Source organism: Temnothorax longispinosus, chromosome 9 (assembly GCF_030848805.1).
Source record: "Temnothorax longispinosus isolate EJ_2023e chromosome 9, Tlon_JGU_v1, whole genome shotgun sequence".
In the NCBI taxonomy this organism is placed as follows: domain Eukaryota; kingdom Metazoa; phylum Arthropoda; class Insecta; order Hymenoptera; family Formicidae; genus Temnothorax; species Temnothorax longispinosus.
In genome coordinates, this window is record NC_092366.1 from 1035751 (window position 1) to 1063540 (window position 27790).

General features: G+C 44.1%; 2 protein-coding genes across 2 annotated transcripts; one reads left to right on the top strand and one right to left on the bottom strand.

Annotated features, from left to right (window-relative positions):
- The first annotated feature begins 6531 nt into the window (after positions 1–6531).
- Positions 6532–10610, top strand: LOC139818763 (ATP-dependent RNA helicase DDX24). Its single transcript, XM_071787652.1, has 11 exons — positions 6532–7532; positions 7592–8003; positions 8108–8170; positions 8288–8478; positions 8574–8719; positions 8799–9091; positions 9169–9391; positions 9554–9665; positions 9747–9864; positions 9944–10124; positions 10196–10610. Exons 1-11 carry the CDS (start codon positions 7350–7352, stop codon positions 10494–10496), a joined length of 2223 nt encoding a protein of 740 aa, XP_071643753.1. The 5' UTR covers positions 6532–7349; the 3' UTR covers positions 10497–10610.
- On the bottom strand, positions 10482–26423 carry LOC139818765 (uncharacterized). The gene is made up of 6 exons (XM_071787653.1): positions 26276–26423; positions 23885–25866; positions 13622–13765; positions 12384–12685; positions 12002–12258; positions 10482–11713 (listed from the first exon to the last, which is right to left on the bottom strand). The coding sequence occupies exons 2-6, from the start codon at positions 24195–24197 to the stop codon at positions 10948–10950; spliced, it is 1782 nt and encodes a 593-aa protein (XP_071643754.1). The 5' UTR covers positions 24198–25866; positions 26276–26423; the 3' UTR covers positions 10482–10947.
- Positions 26424–27790: the final 1367 nt, after the last annotated feature.

Sequence of the window (27790 nt, forward strand, 5' to 3'; positions counted from 1 at the left end):
GGGGTGCGTGTGTCTGCGGATCGACATCCACCACCCTGAGAGTGTTTAGGCGATTAGGTCGTCGCGTCGCGCGGGGTGTGTGTGTCTGCGGATCGACATCCACCACCCTGAGAGTGTTTAGGCGATTAGGTCGTCGCGTCGCGCGGGGTGGTGTGTCTGCGGATCGACATCCACCACCCTGAGAGTGTTTAGGCGATTAGGTCGTCGCGTCGCGCGGGGTGCGTGTGTCTGCGGATCGACATCCACCACCCTGAGAGTGTTTAGGCGATTAGGTCGTCGCGTCGCGCGGGGTGGTGTGTCTGCGGATCGACATCCACCACCCTGAGAGTGTTTAGGCGATTAGGTCGTCGCGTCGCGCGGGGTGGTGTGTCTGCGGATCGACATCCACCACCCTGAGAGTGTTTAGGCGATTAGGTCGTCGCGTCGCGCGGGGTGGGTGTGTCTGCGGATCGACATCCACCACCCTGAGAGTGTTTAGGCGATTAGGTCGTCGCGTCGCGCGGGGTGCGTGTGTCTGCGGATCGACATCCACCACCCTGAGAGTGTTTAGGCGATTAGGTCGTCGCGTCGCGCGGGGTGCGTGTGTCTGCGGATCGACATCCACCACCCTGAGAGTGTTTAGGCGATTAGGTCGTCGCGTCGCGCGGGGTGGTGTGTCTGCGGATCGACATCCACCACCCTGAGAGTGTTTAGGCGATTAGGTCGTCGCGTCGCGCGGGGTGGTGTGTCTGCGGATCGACATCCACCACCCTGAGAGTGTTTAGGCGATTAGGTCGTCGCGTCGCGCGGGGTGCGTGTGTCTGCGGATCGACATCCACCACCCTGAGAGTGTTTAGGCGATTAGGTCGTCGCGTCGCGCGGGGTGCGGTGTGCTGCGGATCGACATCCACCACCCTGAGAGTGTTTAGGCGATTAGGTCGTCGCGTCGCGCGGGGTGGTGTGTCTGCGGATCGACATCCACCACCCTGAGAGTGTTTAGGCGATTAGGTCGTCGCGTCGCGCGGGGTGCGTGTGTCTGCGGATCGACATCCACCACCCTGAGAGTGTTTAGGCGTTAGGTCGTCGCGTCGCGCGGGGTGCGTGTGTCTGCGGATCGACATCCACCACCCTGAGAGTGTTTAGGCGATTAGGTCGTCGCGTCGCGCGGGGTGCGTGTGTCTGCGGATCGACATCCACCACCCTGAGAGTGTTTAGGCGATTAGGTCGTCGCGTCGCGCGGGGTGGTGTGTCTGCGGATCGACATCCACCACCCTGAGAGTGTTTTAGGCGATTAGGTCGTCGCGTCGCGCGGGGTGGTGTGTCTGCGGATCGACATCCACCACCCTGAGAGTGTTTAGGCGATTAGGTCGTCGCGTCGCGCGGGGTGGGTGTGTCTGCGGATCGACATCCACCACCCTGAGAGTGTTTAGGCGATTAGGTCGTGCGTCGCGCGGGGTGGTGTGTCTGCGGATCGACATCCACCACCCTGAGAGTGTTTAGGCGATTAGGTCGTCGCGTCGCGCGGGGTGCGTGTGTCTGCGGATCGACATCCACCACCCTGAGAGTGTTTAGGCGATTAGGTCGTCGCGTCGCGCGGGGTGAGTGTGTCTGCGGATCGACATCCACCACCCTGAGAGTGTTTAGGCGATTAGGTCGTCGCGTCGCGCGGGGTGGTGTGTCTGCGGATCGACATCCACCACCCTGAGAGTGTTTAGGCGATTAGGTCGTCGCGTCGCGCGGGGTGCGTGTGTCTGCGGATCGACATCCACCACCGGGTTACCCTGAGAGTGTTTAGGCGATTAGTGTCGTCGTCGCGCGGGGTGGTGTGTCTGCGGATCGACATCCACCACCCTGAGAGTGTTTAGGCGATTAGGTCGTCGCGTCGCGCGGGGTGAGTGTGTCTGCGGATCGACATCCACCACCCTGAGAGTGTTTAGGCGATTAGGTCGTCGCGTCGCGCGGGGTGGTGTGTCTGCGGATCGACATCCACCACCCTGAGAGTGTTTAGGCGATTAGGTCGTCGCGTCGCGCGGGGTGAGTGTGTCTGCGGATCGACATCCACCACCCTGAGAGTGTTTAGGCGATTAGTCGTCGCGTCGCGCGGGGTGCGTGTGTCTGCGGATCGACATCCACCACCCTGAGAGTGTTTAGGCGATTAGGTCGTCGCGTCGCGCGGGGTGGTGTGTCTGCGGATCGACATCCACCACCCTGAGAGTGTTTAGGCGATTAGGTCGTCGCGTCGCGCGGGGTGAGTGTGTCTGCGGATCGACATCCACCACCCTGAGAGTGTTTAGGCGATTAGGTCGTCGCGTCGCGCGGGGTGCGTGTGTCTGCGGATCGACATCCACCACCCTGAGAGTGTTTAGGCGATTAGGTCGTCGCGTCGCGCGGGGTTGTGTGTCTGCGGATCGACATCCACCACCCTGAGAGTGTTTAGGCGATTAGGTCGTCGCGTCGCGGGGGGTGAGTGTGTCTGCGGATCGACATCCACCACCCTGAGAGTGTTTAGGCGATTAGGTCGTCGCGTCGCGCGGGGTGCGTGTGTCTGCGGATCGACATCCACCACCCTGAGAGTGTTTAGGCGATTAGGTCGTCGGGTCGCGCGGGGTGAGTGTGTCTGCGGATCGACATCCACCACCCTGAGAGTGTTTAGGCGATTAGGTCGTCGCGTCGCGCGGGGTGAGTGTGTCTGCGGATCGACATCCACCACCCTGAGGTTTAGGTGTAGGCGATTAGGTCGTCGCGTCGCGCGGGGTGCGTGTGTCTGCGGATCGACATCCACCACCCTGAGAGTGTTTAGGCGATTAGGTCGTCGTGTCGCGCGGGGTGAGTGTGTCTGCGGATCGACATCCACCACCCTGAGAGTGTTTAGGCGATTAGGTCGTCGCGTCGCGCGGGGTGCGTGTGTCTGCGGATCGACACCCACCACCCTTAGAAAGTTAGGTCAGGGTTGCTCGTGGTGGTTTTAGTCGGTAGGCTATGGGCGCGCGATGCCACGCTGAGGGAGGCTCAGGGGATTTCGGTCCTCTGAAGCGCCCCTCGTAACGGTGGTACGCGTGCGCGTAGAATCCGACACTCCCCCTCCCTACCACAGGGCGAGGGTGTCTTTCGAAGATTTCCACCACGTAAAAAAAAAAAAAAAAAAGTAGAGAACAATTTTTAATTCCTTTCAGCAATTACATTTCTATTAAGCGAGAAAGGTCAAGAAACATTTCGACTATATTGCAACAACGTCGTAAAATTAATGCAATATAGCCGAAATGGCTTCTTGACTTTTTTTGCTTAATGGATGAAGTCACACTGCATTGCCACGAGTCTCAATGTGGCTCAAGACTCTTATCTGACCCGGAGGTGGTGGTGGATTTTGCGGCCGGAACAGCAGGAAAGAAAGTGGTGAGTGTAACTGATTTTTACGTACTATGTCACTTATGTCCAACAATGTTCTATCTCTTCTGTCTTTACTTAATCGAATCGTTCATTTGAATATTTCAAAAAATAACGACGCAGAAGGTGACATCGGAGCAGCGAGGGAATCCTGCGAACCTGATATCCCGAGCAGCCTGAGAGGAGGAGGAGGCCTAGGATAGGCATCGGGCATCGGCGTATCAACACTTCTGGTAAATGTTGCTTTTTATTTTTTTCTAAAGATATTATAGAATCTGTTTTTTCGTTTGTGCTTATTCAGTTGCTACATTAAACCGTGTTTTAAAATATAAATTAGTAAAAGAAATAATTTGAAAAATTTGATTCAAGTTGATTCTAACGTAGAGACCTTTTTGCGAAGAAGTAAATTGAATGTGTATTAATCTGAATAACGAATAGCGTGACAATTATTTAATCTATTCGATTATTTTTATGTTACAGAAAATATCCACGCTGGAAGGACCATCAGCTTTGCATCGAGAAAACACGATGGACATCTCGAGCAGCCTGAGAGGAGGTGGAGGCCTAGGAGAGGCATCGGGCATCGGCGTACTTAACATTTCTGGTAAGTGTTATTTTTTATTTTTTCTAAAGATATTATAGAATCTTTTTTTCGTTTGTTTTTATTTAGTTGCTACATTAAACCATGTTTTGGAATATAAATTAGTAAAAAAAATAAATCGAAAAATTTGATTCAAGTTGATTCTAACGTAGAGACTGTTTTCGAAGATGTAATTTAGGAAAACATTAATCGTAATAACGAATAAGATGTTCGATGTGCGTGACAATTATTTAGTCGATTCGATTATTTTTATGTTACAGAAAATATCCACGCAGGAAGGAGTATCTTCGCATCGAGGAAACAGTAACTCACATCCCGAGCAACCTGAGAGGAGGTGGAGGCCTAGGAGGAGGCATCAGGCGCCGGCGGAGCAACAAGCGGTAAATATAATTTATTTATACATATACACATATTATATCTTATACTGATGGGTCATTTACTTTTTAACCGGATAGTTATTCAGAAAATAAAAGTTAGAGAAAAATAGTTTTATTTTAGAAATTCTATAGAAGCTTATGTTCAATGGATAGAGTATTCTTAAGAAATTACAAAATTATTTCATTAAATTTGCTTAATAAACAATAATATAAAATTTAGTGTTTATATAGTAATCATTTTTTGAAATATTGACTGTTTCTCTCTCTTGCACCCTGCTTTAATTCGGATTCTACATTTCTTTGTTACAGAATCATCGTAGCGACGTTGCAGAATAACTCCGCTGTTGTGCATCGGTCGGTGAGTGATGATTAAAATTTCATAATTAAGGTAACGAATTTATGACAATTATTACGTCAAATATATTGCAGTCAAGTTATCACAATAAATTATTACATATGTTACGTTTCACAGATTCGTTGTCTTAAAATGGAATGACTGGGTCAGATTAGGATTTAACATTTAATCCTGGATAAATCACATAAATTGATTTGTCGTACATTTTGTCATTGTAAATTTCATCCCAAATATCTTTCAGGATTAAGTGTTATATAAATTGGTGCAAGAATGCAATATATACGCTTAGAGATGCTTTTAGCCTGCATATATCACGATTGAAGATAAAAAGTACTTTGCACTATTTTAATCATTTATTGTTATGTATATACAATCTATTTAATATATTTTTTACGTAATCCATTTAACAAAATTGTGTGTGTTCACGATCATTATTTAAAATTATTTGTTCCTATAACGCACCAATTTTAGCCTAAGCTTTCACAGTCTTTTCATATATGTATTGATAACTGGTTTTTATACTAGTTAAAGCGATATGACGTGAGATCTGATAAATTATGTTTTGCAAAACAGAAAATTTTTTGTAACAATTATTTTAAACTTGATTACTTAATTTCGCGTTAATATAAATACTTGATTTTTAAGTAGTAGTATAATTATCGTAGTAAAATGTAACTATCAAAATTTAAATTGTTTGCTCGAGTGCATAAAGTATTCACATTAGCTCAATATTGTGCAGGAACTTGATTATTTCTTTCGGATCTCACGTCATTAATTCTTTATTTCTCATCCTTTTGAGACTCGATATGCGAAACGATATCGAAAAAAATGGGTCTTAGATTTTTTCAGTTTGCGTTAGTCAATATTGTTATTCATTTACATTTTGCATTTTTATTTAAGTCTTGCATGCTTATATCAGATTTAAATTAAAGTTTTTATTATTCGTAAAATGTAGTCGAATTTATTCGGATTACATACGCGGTTGATTAAAACGGGTTTTTTCCAAATAACAGCTCCTAACTAATTAAAATCTTTTTTGTTCTTAATCGAGAAAATGATCACTTGCGTAAATTATAGTTTATACGATATTAAGTAGATTTTGAACGCTAGTAATTTTAAAATTACTTAATTTAATTTTGTTACAAATGGCCCTTCGCGACGCGGTCGTGTTTCGCGCATCGTGAGAAAAAGCGTAAAATCATTACGCTCATCTGCCGTCTATGATTAGGCGGCAACGGAAGGTGTATTCCTTCTTCTTGTTTCTGGCTTTGCCAGAATGGATTTGGCCATGAAATGGTATGGTCAAACTGGTCAAAGGAGAGAAGATCTACACAAGGTAGGTTGGTGTTGAACACCACCAATTTAGTGTATAATGTGCATATATAGGGAGGGTAATATTTTTTACACATGGGAACGCGTAATCGGAGACGGGAAAGTGACGTCTCCAGCTTAATCTCATTTAATCGCGAACTTAAAATTTTTTAAACTCCCTTTAAAAATCTTTACTTCTTTAATTTCGGGTATCGCGGTTGCGACTAATTAATATTGATAAAATAAACTAATAATAATAAAACTAAATAAACTAATAAATTCGGGTGGGCAGAAATAACGCGTTAGGTAAATAAAAATATGGTAGGAATATGAAATATTAGGTAGCTATATGAAGATATAGAAATATGGATAGGCGGGGAATATATACATATTATACATAGAGATATTATACTTTGGGTAGGTAGGAACACGAAGGGATTGTAACTCGTACTGTTAATTATATGGAGGGGTAAAAGCCATAGTGGTATAAGTCAAATTTTTTAAAATATTGACTCGTGTGCATAGATGCAATCTATACAATATATAAATTGCATCTATGCATACAAGACAATATTTTAAAAAATTTGACTTACACCACTATGGCTTTTACCCCTCCATATGTAACATTATTTATAAGAAAATTATTGTAATAAGGAATTATAAGGAAACGTGTAATAAATTTGAAATTGTATGATACTAATGCCGGATATATTATACGAAATCAACAGAAGACGATTAAGATAATAACGGTGTTTATTCTTTATCTATAGAATTTCACATTTTAAAAATTATCGTTAATTATTATAAATTTCACATAAATGTGAAGGTTTGAATCAACGCTCAAATAATAGCTTCTTGCTTGCAAAATTTGACATTTATCTGAAAATTAAAATTATAAAATTACGATTATATTTTTCAAAATTATGAGATACAAGATTCGTAATAATTTTGAAGAATGTAATCTTAATTTTGTAATTTTAATTATCGTAATTCGTTATTAATTGAAATACGCAAGATGAAAGCGCGGCCGCCGCGGCCAGAATATCCCCTCCAGCTGGCTAGTTCGGACACGAACCATTAGCACGGACGCAAACCATGTGCGATTACCGAGCGATACGACGTAGTTGAGTTGCACTTTCTCAGGCGGCGCGTCGGAAAATGCAACACAGCAACAACAGGTTATACCGTGTCAGCTCCACGTTTTGTCTGATTGAGGTTATCTAATCACTGTGAGTGGATCTCTTGATCACATGTAAATATTTGTTTTGCAAGAAACGCAGTAATAATTGTGCCAACAATATATATATGCATATGTAACAATAGCATTAAATATTTTGCAATCATGACAAAAGTTAAACGAGCTACCAATAATGGTTGGAAGCCTGTAACATTGGAAGGCACTTTGTTATCTAATGATATAGAAGGATTAATTGGAATAGAGGAGTTGACGGATTATAACTTAGAGCGGAGTAGCAAAAAAGGCAAAATCGTAACCACAGAAGTGAAGTCTGCTGAGAAAAAGAAAGTAAGTTTTTATTTTTTAACATCTTGAAATTTATATAAAAATTATATCTTGTATTGTAGTCAGCATCAAAACGCGAATGTCCGAAAGAGCAAGAAGAGGAAAATGTCGACAGTACTGAACCTTCTGCAAAGAAATTGAAGACCAAGAAAGAAACAAAACGCAAAAAGAAAAAGGATGGGAAGACAATAAAGTCAGCAGACTTAAAAATCACTGATCAACAAACTAATCCTGACAGTGACTTATACTGTAACACGGACAGTAGTAAAAGTTTGAAGATTAATGTTGAAGCATGGAGTGCCATGGGTGTACCTACTGCTGTAATAAAAGCTCTATCCGATCAGAATTTTCATTCTCCCACTATGATACAAACACGGACATTGCCAGCTGCCATATTAGGCCGCAGAGATATATTAGGTGCTGCTGAAACTGGTAGCGGCAAGACATTAGCATTTGGTATTCCAATTATAAAAGGTATGTTCGCCATTTTTGCGTTTTTCTCCCTCCCTGATTATAATAAAGGGTTCCTGTCTTAAATTATCATTGGCGGATTAATCTTCATCTTTTTGATTTAAAAGGTATCTTGGATTTAAAGAGCCTTCAGAATGAAGAACATATTTGGCCAGAAAAAGAAACTAAAGGTAGTACAGTAATATTTTTTTTTGAATTTATTCTTTTGTTTTTATAAACTCAAGTGTCACTAAAACTATAATCAATCTTTTGAAAATTTAAATATATTACAGATATTAATTTTTCAGAATGTGATTCAGAAAATGAAGACTTATCGGAGTTTGAAAATTGCGTGAATATTATGAATGACGTAAAGCTTGATGATTGTCATAATATTCCAATTAAACCCTTGTATGCTTTAATCCTGACACCAACTCGTGAATTGGCAGTTCAAATAAAGAATCATCTTACTCAGGCAGCAAAATATACAGATATTAAGGTGTGATTTTTCAAAGTCCAGACTTGTATAGTTTATGTATTAATATATTAATTTATTTATGTTTATAATTCTAATTGTTTCATATTATTACATAGATAGCTGTTGTCTTTGGAGGCGTAGCAGCAGTGAAGCAAGAAAGGATATTAAACAAGGGTCCCGAAATCGTCATTGCTACACCTGGAAGACTGTGGGAATTGATTCAAGAAGGCAACTCTCATCTCAATCAAATAGATTCTGTCAGGTAATTTAAGGATTTAGTAAGAAGTGATGCCATTATCTATTTCAAGACATTACTATAGAAAATATGTTATATTATTTAGATATTTAGCTATTGATGAGACAGATAGAATGATGGAAAAGGGTCATTTTCAAGAATTGCACGATATACTGGAAAAGATAAATGCAAATCCAGCGAAGCTAAAAAAACGGCAGACATTTGTTTTTTCGGCTACTTTGACTATGGTGCATGATCTCCCGGATTATCTTGATAGAAAAAAGAAACGATACGTTAGGAGTAAAATATGTAAACTCACTCCCGACCAGAAATTGCAAAAAATTATACAGTTGTTAAAAATAAAGAATCCTAAAGTCGTTGATCTTACCAAAGAGTCAGGTATACATTTTAATTATCTATCATTAATAGAAATTCTGTGTGTACTAGCTATTATTTAATCGAATCTATATTATTAGGTACTGCCGATAATTTAACAGAATGTCGAATAGCGTGCACAATTGACCATAAGGATTATTACCTTTATTACTTTTTAAAACGACACAACGGAAGAACATTAGTATTTTGTAACAGCATTGGCTGTGTGAAAAGATTGGCCACTCTTTTCAGTATACTTGAATGCAAGCCTTTACCTCTGCATGCCAATATGCAGCAACGGCAACGCTTAAAAAATCTTGAAAGGTAGGAAATATATAATACTATTTTATTTCGAATAACACTTTAAAATACCTGAACTTTTCTCCGTAACGTGCACGTTACAATGAAAGGGGTATTTCAAGGAGATCATTCTGTGCACTTAATATTTCTTGTGAGATTTATATGTACTAATAAGAAGCATTATAGATTTCAAGCTGACGAGAACGGACTGTTGATAGCTACTGATGTAGCCGCACGAGGTTTAGATATACCTAATATAGAGCATGTGATACACTATCAAGTTCCCAGGACAGCTGAGGTAAATTTAAGATATTATTGTAGATATGAACTAAACACATTAAAAGATTATCATGTAATTAGTTTAATAATTATTTTACAGAATTATGTACATAGGAGTGGTAGAACGGCGAGAGCAGAAAAGGAAGGTATCACGGTTCTAATGATGGAACCTTCCGAAAAACAAAATTACACCAAATTATGTAAAACTCTTGGACGCAGTACGTTAATGTTAAAATGTTGATTTAATAATTCAATGATTAATTAAATAAAATATATAACGCGGATCTGTTTTTATAGCACATGATTTGCCTGTATTTCCGGTGGTAGACAGACTATTAATCACCATAAAAGAAAGAGTGGATGTCGCTCGCGATATCGATAAGTTAGAACTGAAATCCCGTCGTCAGAATAATCAGAAAGGTTGGCTACGAAAAGCGGTGGAGGACATGGACATGGTTTTGGATGAGGAGGACGATGAGTAAGAAAAATGAGCCGATTTATTCTTTCCTTGATTTTTTGCAGCAATTATCTACTTTTATTTTATTTTAGTGAGTCATCGACAGAATCGGAAGAAGCAGCAGCGTTGAAGCGACAATTAAAGGCAAAGAAAAGTCAACTACGATTTTTATTATCAAAGCCAATGTTCCCGAAAGGATTTTCGGGAAAATATCTTTATGATAATTTGAACGTAGATATAGTTCAGGATGCACAGAAAGCTGTCGAAGTGATGAAAAAAATAATAGAAGATAATGCTGATAAGAGTAAAGCTAATAACGCCGCAATTCAGAAAAGACAACAAAAATTAAAACCTGAAAAATTAAAAAAATTCAAAAAGTTAAAAAAGACATAAAATATATATTTTCTTCGTACAAACAGAATCATTGTTTTTTTTTTACATTATTGTTCTATTTCTGTAGACAATTTTGGATTTAATAAAAATTAAACAAATTTTATTTTGACGCAAGTCACGCTTACATTTGTAATTAATTTGAGCGAATCGTTGTTCTAAGAAACATTTATAAAGCGCGTTCTTATCCCAATTGTTAGTACATTAATAGTATGGCAAAGATATATACAGAAGATGTCTGTATTTTTCTACAAAAATACTGGTAATTTTTTAAATATGGTTTCTAATATAATACATCTCGATAGAAAGTTGATCGTACGCGTAGTGCGCGCGATAAACACAGCCGGTTTGTCTACACTTTAGGGATTTCCATACATTAATGTCTCGAGTTACAACGAAATCTCTTCCATTTGCGTATGAGCATCATAATTGTATTTTGTATATCATCTTAATTTTAGAATACAGTATTATAGATCACTTCGTCCTCTGTACTGATGATCGAGTCAATTTGTTCGCCTGTTACCATTGAGTTCACATATCTTTCATTGCTGATCACGTTGTGCGCCCCAAAAGACGAATCGTTGCCCTGCACGACGATCCTGATTCGCGCCATCACGTGGCTTCCCGGGCACTTCTGCGCCTGGTTCGCCGTCGCGGTATCGCAGATCTCGGCATAGATTTCCTCGGTTTTGTTGTTGCTGGTCCTGACCAGCTTCGGTAGTGACGGCAGCGGCGTTAGACTGTCCCTTACGCGAGAGTAATTAGGCTGTAGCTCGACGCACGGTATTTCCAACACGCTGGTCGATACGGATCTCTGCACCGGCTGCTTGGTGTTTCGATTCTGGCTGGTCTGATGAGAGGTAGTTTCCGGTTCTAGACTGGAGTAACGCTCCTGAGATCTCATGGCTATCTCCGGCCTCACCGCAAACGTGAACGAGGCCGATTTCTTCGCGGGGTTTCGATTTCTGTTACCCTGAGTGAGTTTCGAGATCCTGTCCAGAATACCGTTCCCGGTGCTCTGCTTTGTCTGTTGGTTCCGCTCTTTGACGGAACTCCGCTTCAGGTGCTCCAGCCCGTCCTTCAGGCTCTGCAAAATTGGCTTGGTCTCCGATTTTGGCTTGATCTTTTTCAGATGCATTTCCTTCAAGCTGTCCACGGTCGGCGGGTGCAACTTCGTGGGCGCTACTCGCGGTTCCGTTGCTCGATCTCCAACCGTTCGGCTAAAGTAGAAGAACAGTTTAACCATGCAGAATAGAGATTCAGGTGTAACGAGCTAACGGTTCATATATTTTTCGCGATACGGTAAACACTGAATAGAAATTTTTAAAAAAGTCCGAATGTTAAGAAAACAGAGTTAGACGATTTTACTTGAACAATGAATAACAAATAAAGAATGTCACTTAATTTTTATTTATAACATTCGTTGATTAATTCGCGCAATATACTGAACAACTTTTTACTGAAAAAGAGTTGCTTTTGCTTCACTTAAACTCTATTAATGACTTTACCTGCAAGCTGATAGTAATCGTTGCATTTTCGGGGAGGCCAGCAATCTCGCTTCCGAAGGGTAACCCAATCGAGCTCTTCGCACTCTTGGTGCTCCGTTACCGGACACGACCAATTCGAGCATTTCCGGATTGTGCACCGGTCTCTCAGGAACGACGCAGCCCAACACTATCGGACCACGCGTCGATGTCTCCAGTTGCATTAGACCGCCGTACTCCTTTGGCAATGGCACTGGCAACGGTCCCGCTATCAATCGTACCTGAAGAGAAAAATTTATTTAATCATAATTTTGAATAAGGGAGAATTATAAAATATAATGAAAGAAAATAGTTTTTCGGTATATTTTTTAATTATTGAAAGCGTTAATTCGTAAATGCGACTCACTCTGAGAGGCAGTTGTCTCTTGGCGAGGTGATGAACCTTGTAGAGCACCGCGTCGCTTCCGGTGTCGACGCTTCCGCTCTGACAGATCGCATAGAACTCGCCTCTGGTCGACAGCGAGGCGAACACCTCTTGTCCGTGAAGGTCGATGCATTGCGCGTACTGGTCTTTTTCGGGGCAGCCGCCGGAAATGCTGAAGGAGACCGAGCTGCATCGCCTCGTATCCTGGAAGACCGCCACGAGTCGTAATATCTCGCCGGCTCTGATCGTCGTCTTCGTGTAATGGGCCCGCAGATTTCCATTCTCTGAAAGCACGCAAGTGCAAAACTTGATGAGCGCGAATTGCAGCCGCGACACTACTTGCATATGTACAAAGTACGTCGTGCAACTTCGTCTTCGCCGATTAAGTTGCACGCGGTTGTCCCGTTAACAACTCGTCGAATTTCAAAGGAAGCCTGGCATAATCAATCCTAACAGTCATATCCCAAAAGCATCCTTAACGGTACCAAATAGTGTCAGAAGGTGATAGAAGTCCTTTTCAGTCATGTCCGATGGTCTCGTGCCGATATGTATCTAACACTAGAGTCATAGGCTGATCACTAACCACGCTAACCGTTACTCGTTTTTTTGCTGATATTCTCGTTTTAACGAAGTCTCAGTTTTATAAACGCGGCAGTTTTCATAAATCTGTTACATCCTGTTAGTGCGTATCATCGGTCTATTAATTATTATCCTAATTTACATCATCTTGACGTTTAGCAGAAAAGGGTTCGAAACTTCCTTTTTCGTTTCTTTCATGGTTTTAACATGATTGCATAGCAGGGAATATTTTTACGGGCGTAGATATGTAAATGGAGTTGTTATCCGCATAAAGGTTGAAACTTAAATTTTAATGGATCGGCGCTTCTCGAATATCTATTTTAAATTTTTATCCATTTATTTTAGAATTTATATAACTTTCTACTTCCTCGTTGCTTAAAGTATCTATGCATTTAAATTACGAAGAGTGGCAATTTGCACAATCGTAAAAGAGGTAATTCCTACTATTTTCGAGCATATGTTTTTGCTTAGCACGAAGCAAGCAAGATTAAAAGGAAAAGAGGGAAGAGAGACAGAGAGAAAGATAGCATCTTTGTGCGCTGCATCGCTATTCTTATGCATCTAGGTCAAGAACGTTGCACCGTTTGACATTTCGCGAGCGATCGCTCGCGGCACTTTCTAGCTTCATTGCCCGTACTTACCCATTTTCGAGTGTGTCAACGTGTAGCCTCTCAGAGGTGTCGCCAATAGAAAAGCAGGTACCCCCGTCTTCACCAAGGAATCCATCCTTCGATAGACGCGCGCGCTGCCCGTCGTGTTATTGCCAGATATCACAGAAAACCATCCTGAAAAGAGTTAGGAAACGTTAAATGTCTTGCGGAGGACTGTACAATAAAAGGCATATAGCGTATCTTTTCGACTTCAATAGCAATTTGACACGGTTATTAATGAGCAGAATAAACATTATGAAACTTTTCTTCATGGAACTATTCACTAGCAAATTATTACACGAACAACAAGCCCAAATATTTTTTTGCCGAAAAATACTTTTAATTAACCTAATATTTAAAATAATAAAATTTAAAGAATACTTTTTTATCATCTAATATTTGAATTATACTTAATATTTATGAAGTACATTTTATATAAAGTATAATTAAATCTTTATAATCCTACTTTGAGACTGATTTTAGTTATAAAAAATTATATATTCATGCAATGTGTTTGTAATAACAGCTGTTTCAGCAATATAGATCGTTATATATAAGGCTTTGAGTCGGACATAGAGAAAAGAATCTACACCTCGTTTCTTCTCTGACGGGAGACTCAAGGCTGAATTTTTGTTAATCGTAGCGAGAACGATTAGGACCGGTCGGCATCTGCCGACATAGCGGTGTACATGCGCGCGCGCGAGTGTGCGGCCTCAGGATGAGTTAAAAAACGTATCTATTATATTTGGCAAGAAGGAACTATGTGAAGTTCCAGTCAGATCGTAAAGAAAGCCGCCAAATTGCGAACAGGCGGATTTCAGGCGCGCTGCAGTAGAGACACAGTAGTCGAGTGGTGGTCGATCGGCTGATCGAAGGTCAGCAGGTTCTTTTTCTCGTTGCTAATTGATTTAAGAATGCCGCCCTGATGTGAGCGCGTGTACTCGAATCCTGTCCCTTAAGAATTGCGCCGGAATGCTATCCAGGCTGTGGCAGTCCCTGAGGTCCTGAATCCATCTCCGACGAAAGCAAAAGTTAGATACCTTAACTTTATAAGGCAAGCAATTTTCAGAGATATTAAAAGATTATCAAAGTTATACTTAACAAAAGCACAGAAAGTAACCATGCAAAGGTAATCATATAAAAAAATTATTTGACCCGAAATATCATTTTCATTATTTCAGAGTCTGAGATCTTAAATCCATCTCCGATGAAAGCAAAAGTTACCTCGATTTTCTCTTTAACAATTTTCAAAGAAATTAAAAGATTGTTAAATAAGTCGAATTTAATAGAAGCATCACAGGTGACCATATAACAATAATTAATAAATAATAAATCAATATAAATAATTTATTTGGCCTAAATATGATTTTCAGAACAATGTTTTATTTTCATTAGTTATCTTTGTATTTTATATTTTATCTATTTTCTTAGTCAAATGGAAAAGCGTCGAAGAGATTCGCGGTGAACGTTTGCGAGTTGCATGAAGAGGAAAAAAGAAGCGTAAAGGGGGGAAGCCAGTTAGTTTCCCTTGGGAAAGTTTTTCCGTTTCCAGTTTACGTGCGCACATTAATTCGTGTTCGAGGTTAACTGATGGAATAATCTAGGGACTTGGCGGCGCTCCCGGTTTTTGTTTGTTCTAGATCAACGACCTGGAAACCCAAGTGCGCGCAATTAGACGGATGGTATTGGATCTCCTCGTTGCGTTCTTGAGAATGCCTCGAAGGGAGCTAATAGGTGGGTTCCCTCAGTCGTCCCTCGGCAGAAGGACGGCTTCTGGATCCGGGAACGGGAGCGTGTACTCCGGAAAAGAAATGTTGCAAAGGCGTGTGGCTCGCGCACGCAGTTGCACAAGCTTTACGCGCGTACGACCTTCCCTCACTTTCCATTTCCAGCGTGCGCATCCGACATAGCCACGCGAGCGGGCGAGCGAACGCGTTCAGGTCGTAATTATACAGATTCGCCGCATTCGCTGCGAAAAATCTACGGAAAAGTTCAGGCATTCAGTTACGCACGGCAAGAGCGGTTTCCTAACGCGTCGCGCGACTGCGTATATCTCATTGTCTTGCGTAATTGCGAGATCGCGCGCGCCTAATGATTCACGTAATGAAGCGCACGTTTCCCTCGGAGTTTTACCCGGACAACCAATTTTTCCGACATTTAGTCGGCAGTCGTTGAGAAGAGTGTAGTTGAAATATAAAAATATACACGTAATAAATAGCTATACATGCAATGTGTATGGAGATTGTGTAGAAATTCAATAATATAATTCTATTTAATATAACGGAACTAATATATATATAATCTGAAGACCAATGTATAGCTAAGTATAAAATTTAATATAGTTTATTAATTCTTCCCTTTAATTCTGTACGCTTATAGAAAATATACACGCTTTGTTGAATAAACACGAGATGATAGTGAGCGGTCGTTTCGCATGAAACAGTCAGCTGAATGTTCCTGAAAATCCGTTTCATCCCGTCGTTTTTAACGCATCACCGCTGCAACGCATGTGTTTACGATTCAAAGTTCGTTGGTGCCATAACTCCATAAAATGTTGGCCCGTTACCGAACGGAACACGTTATATTCACGGCACGTGTCAGAATTTAATGCTCGCAGCTCGGGCGTTGCTCGGGATAGAGGATAGCGCCCCGTATTTCCGGAATCTTAGATATGTGTATATCAGTGCCGAGATCCAACATCTCAGCGACGAGATTATATTCGAATTCTGTATGCTTTTCTACAAAAAACATTTATCTACCTTTGAATCAATCAGGGATTTACATTTTTCTGGAAAATTGTTATCTAAGATAAACTTTAAGATTGGAAATAATATTTTCTTTATCAGAGGATATGCTCAAGTTATTAAACATTTAAAAAACCTATTTCTGTATGCAACAAAAAAATGTCACTTTCACGCTTTGTATCATGCCGCCTTGATGACAATCAAAGAAAAGGTTGCAGCAACCGGAGCAAGGAATTGGACATTGACCCGTGGTTCAGGTGCGCTCGCAGGAACTGCGTTAAGCGCGTTACACCATGTCTCAAGAATTCATCCTAATTCCTGTCTGGCTTTATGGTATGAAAGGAAAGCCTCCTTTCAATGGAACGGATAATAGGCTTCGCCATCGGTGCACGTGGCTCGGTATCTGTGACGTAGATATTATGTTTTTGTCTAAACACACCTGGAAATCCGGTTGCGATGAATATGGCATAAACATGTGATTTATCATGATTAATCTCGCAACATTTAATAAGTAGGCCAGAAATTATATTTATATTTTGTTTTTTATTTATTCACAAGATAATTATCATACAGCTACTTTTGTCGACATGTATTTGTTGCAAGCCCCGAATTTCGAGTAGATTTTTTGTTCGTCCCGAACCGTGGATTCTGGTTAATTATACAAACGTGATTGAATGGCAGATTGTACATAAGATGCCCGGAGGGGGAATTCATCCGCGCAGTTCTTTGGGCTTAACGCGCCCACGGATTGACCTGAGTTGACAGTACACCGCGGACATTCACGCACAGATACACGATACACACCCACAATTACACGTATCCATTTTAAAATTACCTATTATACCTGTTTAGACCGAAGGCAAGGTATATGGACCAGGTGGAGAAGGATCTCAAGAGTTTGGAAGTCAGGAACTGGAGAGAGAGAGTAAAGAACAGGTCGGAATGGAGGGACCTCTTAGAGCAGGCCAAGACTCATAAAGAGTTGTGGAGCCAAAGCTGATGATGATTACACCTGTTTATGGGCAAAGTACTGCCCGATGACAAAAATCTAAGAAGTAAAGTGAAGTGCACATAACATTGGTGACAGCGACGAATAGAATCGGGACTTCTTCTCTCCCTCCTACGAAAAAGGAGGGATTTCAGCTTCCATGTTTAATGAAAATCCATTCGGCCAGTATCAAATGAAAATTGTATAGCAGTGCAAAGGTCAGTTAGGTTTATCGAGACTTAAAAAAAATTATATAACCAAAACGGCCACACCGTTGACAACTAGTTTACGTCCCTACTAAAATATCGGGAATACTTCGTTGCGAGAGATCGCCGGTGATCGGCGTGACATTCCAGATAAACATTGTGATATTGAGATGCGCGATATATGTGTTTAGCCGGAGCATTAAGTAAGGGAGACCACAGCCTACATCTCGCGGCTGGAATCTTTATTGTGCATAATTCACGTTACGCCGCGAGAGACCAATCATTCGGGATATAATATTACTCGAACGTGAATCGAACCGTGACAATAGTATATGGTTGCCGGACTATGTTATCGATGATACCCCGCTGCAGCATAGCGGAGTAACGTGTCTGCTATACTCCATCATCGGCGATATATCTTTATGGGATATTTGTTAAAAGCCAATCCAATGGTCAATATTTTTAACTCGGATCTCCTCTAAAATCGTAATCAAATCACTGCTTATACAGCATCGCTATAGCATCCTATTATATAACATTGATTTGTTTCGATGTCTCCGAGTGCGCAGATATTTATTAGTGATTGAAAGCGAAAAAGAAAAGGAGGAATTAAAAGTAGAAACGCGAAGGAGAATTTGTCGTCGTGACAAATCGCGACCGAGAGGTATCGGCAAGAGTAGTAGCAGCGGCATTAGCGGTACCAATCGGTGATATTGGTAATAGACCGGAGAACACGGCGATAGAGCGCGATGGGGAGCACAGATCGAGCGCGATTTATTGTCTAGTCGCTCTTATAGATTTTGTCGTTTTGCAGAAATTGGACGGTCGGCTTACGGACGGCCGCGCGTTTCGAATAGATTGAATCCTTCCTCGCTTCTGTCTCTCCCTTTGTCGTGGGATCAGTTCCGCACAGTCGATGCCGGCCGACGCGCGATACTCTAGAGAGTTATATCCCGGCACGTAATGACCGTTATTTAAAACCGAGGGAGGCTGGTCATCGCCGAGGGCGCGTCTGGCCCGCGCAACATTCTTGTCTCGTCGTAAGACCTCGTCCGAGAGGTCTGCGCAAGCAAATAACGATATATATATATATATATATATATATATATATATATATATATATATGTATATATATATACATATCTATGTACGTGTATATATACACATCTTACGGATATATAAGAGAGAGAAAGAAAGAGAGAGAGAGAGAGAGAGCCGAGACATCTGCGCCGGGTCGGGCAGTTGGCAGTAAAATCATACGGCCGCGTCGGATAAACCGATCTATACGATCCCTCGGCCCGCAATCACGATCGCGATACTGCACGCAATTCATTCTCCGCTTCTCTGTCCGGAGAGAAAGAGAGGAGTCCTCTTTCCGCGCGCGAATGCGCGAAATCGCCGATCTACCACGATACGCACGAAAGCGATCGTCGATAATTCCCTGCGTGGGGGAGGCGGCGCGGAAGATGATTGCGAGTACAATTTTTACATTTTTTTTTGTGTCCATTGAAATATCATATTTTTATCGTGTCGCTCACGAGATGAGAAATTCAAATCTCGTAAATATTTATATACGATCGGAAAGATATTACATCTTTAACGAAAGGGTTCAGTAAACCTTCTTTCTTGCTCAGTATGTAACACGCGAGAGCTGGACAATGTCCCGCTAGACCTGATCGTTTCACACATCGTGCTATCGGTCACTCGCATTTAACTTTACGGCGATCCGCCTTTCTTCCGTCGGCAGCGCGAGATCGTTTTATCTTTCCTTTTTTTCGCGACCGGTAACGGATCGCAATGGTGCATCGCGAATGCTCTGCGGATTTGCCGCGGGCGAACGACCGACTATCGAAAGGTGGTTCCTTCTCACCGTTGGTTGCCGAAATGCGCGGGTACGCGATTATCTCGTAAACCGCTCCATAAAACTTTAAGGGCTACCGGCATCATCATCCCTCGTCGAATGCATGTTAACGGTGCAGCGGGCGCGGGCAAGGAAAAGAAAGGGGAGGGGAAAAGAAAGGAATGGAAAAGAACGAGAGGAGAACCTCCGTCTCTCACGTGAGAGAGAGGAAGGACGTCGACCTCGACGCCGCCGACGAGAACCGCGCGTTCTCCCGAGGTTTACACGCCTAATAAATTACTGTAAACTGGAGCCCGCGCGGTCGGCGTGCGGAGAGCTCGTCGCGGCCCTCTCTCGTCCCGGGATTTGCGCGAACAGCAGTTAAGCCGCGGCCGGTGATTTGTGCGATATCGTCCATCGTCCTTATCAGTCCCTGGAATCGGACGCGCGCGTCTGAATCTTCTCCCTAGTAATTTTATCCCGGTTGAGGGTTCAAGTTGCGTATACCTCCGACCGAGAATTCCGTTTCGCGTTTCGTCGAATGGACGATCCGCGATCGAAGCGAGCTTCTAATGTGACACCCTCCTCTTCGTTGCGCAAAGCCAACGAACTGTCGCGACGATGCGATACGTGGTTCGTTATGATAAGAATCATAATTTTTGTCTCAATTCTTTAAATCGTATTAATCAGATTTTATCTTGGGACAAGTATAACTGCAATCGCGAATGACGTCTGAATTGAGCCAAAAATTTCAAGATTGCATCATACACTTTGATTCGAGACACATTTCTCAATCTTTTTCGAATGCCTTTTTTTCATCTTTCGGGAATCACATAATTCCTCGCGAAAACGTTAGCGCACGTGAAAAATACTTGGAGGATTGATCACGATGATGTACAGTAGGCACACGCCTCTAATATATCCAACTAATAATTCTCTCTTCGATGAAAGCCATGCTTCAGATTTTTTTATCCAGCTTCTCCGCCACGGAAAATTACGAACGACGCAGAGGTGCATATATGCGACGCAAGGAATCGCGACGTGTGTTTAATCTGCGCGATACTAACTATCCCGGCATGAATTCCCCGTTATCAAAAGAAAAGCATTCGATTGCCGTCAGCGGGATTCAATTTCGCCGCGTAGATGACATCTACGTAACGAGCGCGCGCGCCTTTCTTTCATCCAACGATGAAAAGTCAAAATTCGATCAGTCCATTAAAGCTGCCTCGTCACGATATTATATTACAGCGGTATAGAGAATCGTACAGTAATGCTAGAAGAAAGTGTATGACGAAATTCCACTGCAATCTCGTTAACAGATAATTTTCGCGCCGGACAGACGGAAGTCGAACGGACGGATTATGTCATGCCGCGTCGACGAAATCGCAATGCGGTTTCGCACCGACAATCCGGATCGGTGTGCTTGCGCTTAACGGCAGCCGCGCAAGCGGTGATCGCGCATTTCACGCACGTGCGCCCCGCCGGACAAATGGGATTAAGCCAGATGACGAAAGTCATTCCGGCTCGGGAATCGTGCCGCGCCGCGCGCCGGCCGGTTGAAATTCCACGGTGACGCAGAGGGAAAAATGGCCCGAGGGATAAGTACAAGGAGGAGCGAAAGAGGAAACAGCTCTGTTCCGTAAAATAGTGAAATTTATCACGGCGCGCCGGTCGGAATTTAGATGACGCGAAACGTACAGCTTCGAATACTGAGAATCTGCAGTTTCCCAGCGAGCTCGTTGGGAAGAGTCCCGCGTTTCTGGTCCGGTGGATGGTTCATAAAATGAGCAAACGAAGCCGCCGGCTATAAGGAAAAGCAATCCCGCAGTTTTCGCCGAGCGAGAAGACGAGAAAAAGGAGAGGGGACGACAGCTCGAGCCGGAGGAAAGTCGTCGTATTCCGCCAATGAGGGAAAACATACGGACGATAACGCCGCGTGACTTCTGATTGCTTCGAGCCAGAACGGTCCGCTATTTGATCTGCATGCCCGCTTAGTGCTTTTTGCGCCGAACCGGCCAATAGTAAACGTCCGGCGACTTCTTCTTTATTACCGCGAAGAACGGGCCGGTGTTCTCGCCGCGCGCGCGCGCGGTCCGAGCGTTTAAAACGCGGAACTAATTCATCGCGAGAGACGTCTGGCCGATGGAGCCGCGACCTTTTTCTTCGTCCCCCTCGTCCTCTTCGCGCGTCCGTGGTTTTACGCCGCGTAAAGAGTTACGTCGCGGCGCTACGTGGCGAATTCGTGGGCGTGGAGTAACGTTTTCTCGGCTCAATTTACTGTTAGTACCGCGCGGTGCATATGTAGCCAATCTCGCGTCCGTTTCAAGTGCGAATTTATGATGCGACCGACGGCGACGAGGAGTTTGTATCCGCATACGCGCACTCCGCTCAAAATGTCCTCGACCTCCTCGTCGAACGATGAGCGACTCGTCCAGCGTTTGTCTCCAAAAAATACGATCGCACGAAAACTTTACCAGGTCCCCAGCAAACACCAACTAATAGTAGACATTACATCAATATTATAATTTTCCACTCAACAATATAAGTGTAATATAATACACGTTGTACATAACAGTTACATATAGGAAATTTTATAATAATATTGAGACAATGTTACTCTTAGTTGGCATGTTTGCTGGCATAATGCGTGAAAGAACCGGATCACCTTTTTCCCATCGCCATCCGTCCTCCGTTTGCTGTAATTCTATAATATTCTGGTGCTAAGAGTTTCAATTTCAAAATCTTTCAAGTCCGCGAGCGCACGCTGCCAAGCGGACTGAGCGCAAAGAGAGGAGCCGAACAGCGGAATCGAAAGGGAAAAGTAGCGGCGAATTGCCACTTACCATCGAGTCATCTTAAGCCACCTCAAGGTCGGCGTGAGATCTAGGCAGAAACTAGAAAGCGTTTGTCAACACTCCGGATTTGCCGGCACCGTGAATCATCGACACGCTCCGCGCGGAATAATTCATTTGCCCGCGAGAATTATCGGCGACATTTCTCTCGCGTGACTCGACCGGAACGTTGTCGAGTAAGAAAAACCATATGACGAAATTTCGTCAGCTGTGACGTCAATTCGGCAAACGTGTTTTCCTTGCGGATTTCGCGATTCGTCAGAGGTTTGCAATCGGGAGTGTAATCGCCTTGCAACATTCATTGAGGAGATGGTAAGAGGCGAGACGCGCGTTAAATATGCCAACTCTCCATCGGGCTCGCAGCCCCGGTAACTTAACATGTCTGACTCATAACCGCCATGCATCGTCTCACCAACGACATTTTCATTAAAATACGAAGTGCGTTTATTAGAGGCCAGTTAGCGGCGAGTCAAGCGCGACACTGTCGTGCGCGACGCCAATTTCACGTCTCGCGCCTGAAGAGGAGGAGGACGAGGACGAGGACGAAGTCGAGGAGGAGAACGAAGGAAACGAGACAGGAGGAGAGAAGCGTACAAGGCAGATGACGGGGGAAGGATGGAGAGAAATGCCGATGTATTGAATAGCTTCTTGCGAGCGCGAAAGAACCAGGCGTCGTTAGCTGACGGTTCTCTCTTCAAGCTGTCGAGCCACCATCGAGCCTAAACATTCCCCACTTTACCTCCCGTCCATTCGATCTAATAGGTCCACATTACCGCGCTTTATTGCCTTGTAATTTTTATTTCTGATGCCAGAAACCAATATAAGTCGCGGAGGATAGCGCGCGCGCGCGCACGCAGAAAAGCCGAGCTTCGCGGCTTACTTCGCCACAAAGTGGTTTACGATTGAGACGAAAAAGAACGAGTCGGAATATTAATCGTATGACGAAGAGACTCTCCTTCTCTTTCTCGAATGCGAGAGCGAGAACGAGCCTTCCCTTTTTCATCAAGCGAAAGAAAAGGAGGAAGAAAAGAAGAAGAAAAAAGAGAGAAGTCGAAGCATTATCATTTTTTCTTGCAACTTCTCGCACGTCCACGCGATCGCCGACGCAAACGCAAGCGTGAGCTCGATGGAGTCCATAACCTGTTCCGATGATTCCACCCGGATGATCTCCACAACCGTTACCGTTCGTTCTGCCGAGCATAATTTACGTTCTACGCGCTGACTATCACCACACGGGACACAGGTCATTAGAAGAGTGGCCGCGTCAATACCAATTCAAATAACATTAAAGAACGAGAGACGTTCAAAAAACATCAAAAAAGATACATGTTTTTATATTTTCATGTTTTTTAAATAGTTCTCTTTTCCACGTTATTTTTCTTGAGAAAAGTACTCCAATCAATCGCGAATCGAGAATTTTTTATTTTTATTTTGTGATGTTAACTGTTTATCGAATCGAAGTGCCATGCACGCGAAAAATGACGGTTTTTGCAGGCATTCCGCTTTCCGGAATTATCCTCCGCGAGGAGCAATAAACGTCGGAGACCCGACTGCAATTTCCTTCATGCAACCGGGAGCAATAATCGTTTCGCATCAAACGGCCGATCTAAGGGAAAACCCTCACCTGGATAACCCTCCGGGATGACGATCTCCGGTCCCACCTTGACGTCATGCCGGTACCGGTGCATCAGCAGGCTCGCCGTGACTCTCAGCGATCGCTGTTGCTGCTTGTACAGGAGCACCGGCCTGCCGCCGGTACTCTCGAGTCTGACGACCCTTGGTAACGAGAACCGATCCAGGAACTCCCGTAGCGGCATATATCCGCCGCTGGAACCGGAACCACCCTCGGCGGTGGCCTCCCTCGAGCTCGGCAGGGATTTGGGGAGCGAAGGCATCTCCTCGCTGGACATCGTCGAGAATTCACCGTTCGACGACATGATCTCACAAGTTTCGAGACAGTGTCACCGCGCGAACGTTCCCGCAGGACATCGAGGCGAAACGTGCACAGTTTGAATAAGCCGGCGAGGGATCACAAAGTGTGTCGGGATCAGGAAACTGACGCGATGAATACTGATTCGGATGAGACAGTCCTCTTCAGGGTAACGCTGGACAGCTCGAGGGCTCAGCGTCATTTAATCCCCGTGGCGGCGGAGCGAGCACGACGCTTGCTTTCGAAGGCATCTTCGTTCCCCCCTCGGTACCCGCTCATTATACCGCTTAATAACGGGCTTGGATGCGCTGGCACTTTCTTCTTCAATTATGTCACTCCGCCGCGGCCGCTCGGCGACCGTCACTTTCCGTCTCGCGGTGCGATGATAGTGACATTAACCCTCTCGGCGAGGAGTTATTTTCGACACTTTGCGAGCGTCAGGCAATCCTCGCGTAAAATTGCCGCACGCGAAGAGGAAAGAGAGATCCAATTGTACATTCTCGATGAACTAAGCGATCGTTACTTTTACATCTGGCTCGAGCGATAAAATCGATTTCGTTCATCGAAACGGCATGAAATTGATTTGCAGCGGATATTAAAGCCGCCTCGTTGATCCCCGGCTCGTTATAAATAATACGTGAAACTCCGTTCACTAGCCACTAAACTGTTGCCTGGAACAACAGCGCGTAGTGAGATCGAGGATCACGAAACACCGTCGACGAAACACCGCGTCGAACGAGCCGATCGATCGCGAATCGGCGGCACTGTTAAGACGATCGATGTCGATCCGCTCGCGAGTTTGCCACTTTCCGCGTTACACTTTTCACACATGCGGTGGATCATATCCTCCCTCGGTTGATCAGGACGGTAGCGCGAACGCGTTACGGCAAAACTATCACGATCTATCGATAATATCCTCAACTGTTGCGTAGAGTGAACGCTGGCTGGCAACGCATCTCTCCTTAGACTATTACGATTTACTGGCAGTATATCCGTGATGATCACTCGCTCGCGAGGATGAAAGGCTGTCTATGCTCGCGTAAGGCTGGTGTATATTCTTAGGCGAAGCTATCAGGGTCTATCAACGATGTCCACGATGGCGAACAAGGATGGCGAACGATGAAGACCGTCTCTCCGCGCGCGCGCGCGGCCGAGGTACTCTTCCGGACGTCCTGTACCCGATGATGAACGACGAACGGGGCCCTTCTTCCGGGCTGTTTCGTTTTCGAGCGCTGCCGAGGCGTCCGAGGATAGATGGATCCGATGGACGCGCGATCGAATGATGAATCCCGCTTGGTTAACCGAGCCGTTGCTCCTCTCTCTCTTTCTTTCTATCTCCTGACGCGAAGGCAGTTATCTCCCGTGGGGTTCGATCCCCGTGGCGTTTATGATTTACCGGTGCGGTCGGCTTTCTTTCGCCGTTTTCTTACGCGAGCCTCGCGAGATATATCTCGTGGCGCGCGGGCGCTTTTATTGCTTTATGCCGAGCCGTGCGCGGGCCGCGGGGTGCCTTCAGACGCCTCGATAACTGGGTCTGAGCTGCATCTTGGTAGTCCGCGAGCAGGACCTACCGTATCCCGCGAGGAAAGGCGAAGGCCAGAGAAAGAGGTGGAAAGAAATCCTGGGGATATCCTTCAGACACCTTGTCGGCCGAGGTCGGGCTGCATCACGGTGGTCTGAAAACAGACGGACAGGCGATATGGCCAAAGTGTTCTCTATCGCGGCACTCTGCGCGGTTTGATCGCGGAAACGCGTCGCTCGGCAAATCTATCGAGTCGATATGTTTCTTCGACGAATGTCGTTACATTTATTTATTACATCTATTTAATTGCAGAACTGATCGTTAATCACGATCAAAACGGCAACGTAATTGTGATCTACGATGATATGCAATAAAGACAATCGCGCATCTGTCTTGCAATTTACGTAAGTACATTCACAAATTCTGTAGCATTAAAAACAAAATAGATTAAATTAAGAAAAAAATACGCGAAATAATCCTCTATTTTAGATATTCATCTTTGAAGATTTTTCAATTTTGTAGGAAGGGTATAAACGCCGAGGGATGAACAAAGTGAAAAATACCCAAAAGGAAGTACTCCAATTATTTCTGCACGTTCAACGCCGGTTCCGTAAAGGCGATCGAATAGTCCAATTTGCCCGACTATCTTCTGGCCGAACGGAAGAACGCGCGCACTTTTTGAAGAGGATCCGATCGGATCGGCGGACGCGAAGTCACTGACGCCCGGCTCGAACTGAGTGGAGTGTAAGAGGTCCACCGGCACCAAGAGCCGCACGCACACAACGGCGCGGCGTCGTGTAGCCGTCACTGGTACCGTGTGCCACCACCTCTACCCAAGCTTGGCTGTCAGTGCCAGCAATACCGGCGGCCTGAGGCCTGAGCCTCGCCCGCGGAGTCCTCCGTACGGCCGGTTAACAGAATACGCGCGCCTCGCTCCGACCTACGTGGACGTGGGTTTATTCAATATGGGTCCTATTGTTGCTCGCTGAGAGGAGCTGTTACCCCACAGGAGCGCGCGCACCGCCCTCGATACTCTCTTCCTGCCTAGGAGCCTGCAGTAATAATCGCCCGTGGTAGCCGAGTCAGTCTCTGTGTATGCACAGCAACGACGAGGCACGAGGAGCTGACAATTGCGGCGTGCTGAGATTAAATGGCAGCTGATCAGATCGTGGCTGGGTTCAGAAGCTACCTCCCGAGAGCGCGCAGATCAATCTCAGCGAAGGAAGGAAGGATTGGAGGCGAGCTCGTGATCATTGAGCTTCGTTAGATCATGCCACTTTTTAACATTAAGGACAAACGTTTGACTTCGTCTCGAGTTTTTCTGCGAGTTTCGTGAAAGTTAATTTTACTTTCAACACATTGAACATTTTATTTTCTCTCTGACGCGGTCGATGATCGCATTCATCGTGTTCGGGAATCTTTTAAACCGCATCCTGATCGACAGAAATGCATCCGTTGCAAAAAAATGCCGCACGCTTTCGTAAAAGACAAACCACTTGGTGACTGAAATGCTACATGCGAATTTTTCTTATACGGCTATACTTAAATAAAACGAGCCCAGCGCAGTCCCTATATTTGGTAACTCTCGCTTGAAATTCGGCGATGACGATATCGCGCGTAATAGCCCTCTTCTTACACGTATTTCGAATTTATACGTCGTCTCGCACCTTAATGTGATTCGCTCGCGCGCTCGATATCGCGGATAAAATTGTAAAAATTACGAGCAAATTGGCGTGGTTTCCGAGTGGGTGGAAAGTGGAACGACCTTGGCTTTTATTTTTGTCGAGCATACATTACCGATGCGAACGTCCGACATGTTACGTCATTACGGGTTTCTCTCTCACGCATCGTATAATCCTTTTTATGGAGGTCTCTCAGACCGTACAATAAGAGTTTTAAATATCGTAACATTCACTAAACGATCTTTAATCCTATTAGGCAAATTATATTAGGACATATATGTTTGTACATACAAATAGAAAGGAAAAGGAAGGAATGAAAAAAAGGTAGATATACATAAATCAATCTTCGATTTTTGACACATTATTGACCAAAGGCGCATCAACTCATCTTTATTG

Bases quoted from the DNA above. Each gene is read 5' to 3' on its own strand.
- LOC139818765 (XM_071787653.1), bottom strand. From the start codon at position 24,197: ATGTCGTCGAACGGTGAATTCTCGACGATGTCCAGCGAGGAGATGCCT. The intron at 12,686-13,621 runs GTAAGTACGGGC...GCGTGCTTTCAG, and splicing joins GTTGACACACTCGAAAATGG to AGAATGGAAATCTGCGGGCC. The intron at 11,714-12,001 runs GTAAAGTCATTA...CTTCTACTTTAG, and splicing joins CGATTACTATCAGCTTGCAG to CCGAACGGTTGGAGATCGAG.
- LOC139818763 (XM_071787652.1), top strand. From the start codon at position 7,350: ATGACAAAAGTTAAACGAGCTACCAATAATGGTTGGAAGCCTGTAACA. The intron at 9,666-9,746 runs GTAAATTTAAGA...ATTATTTTACAG, and splicing joins AAGTTCCCAGGACAGCTGAG to AATTATGTACATAGGAGTGG. The intron at 9,865-9,943 runs GTACGTTAATGT...CTGTTTTTATAG, and splicing joins ATGTAAAACTCTTGGACGCA to CACATGATTTGCCTGTATTT.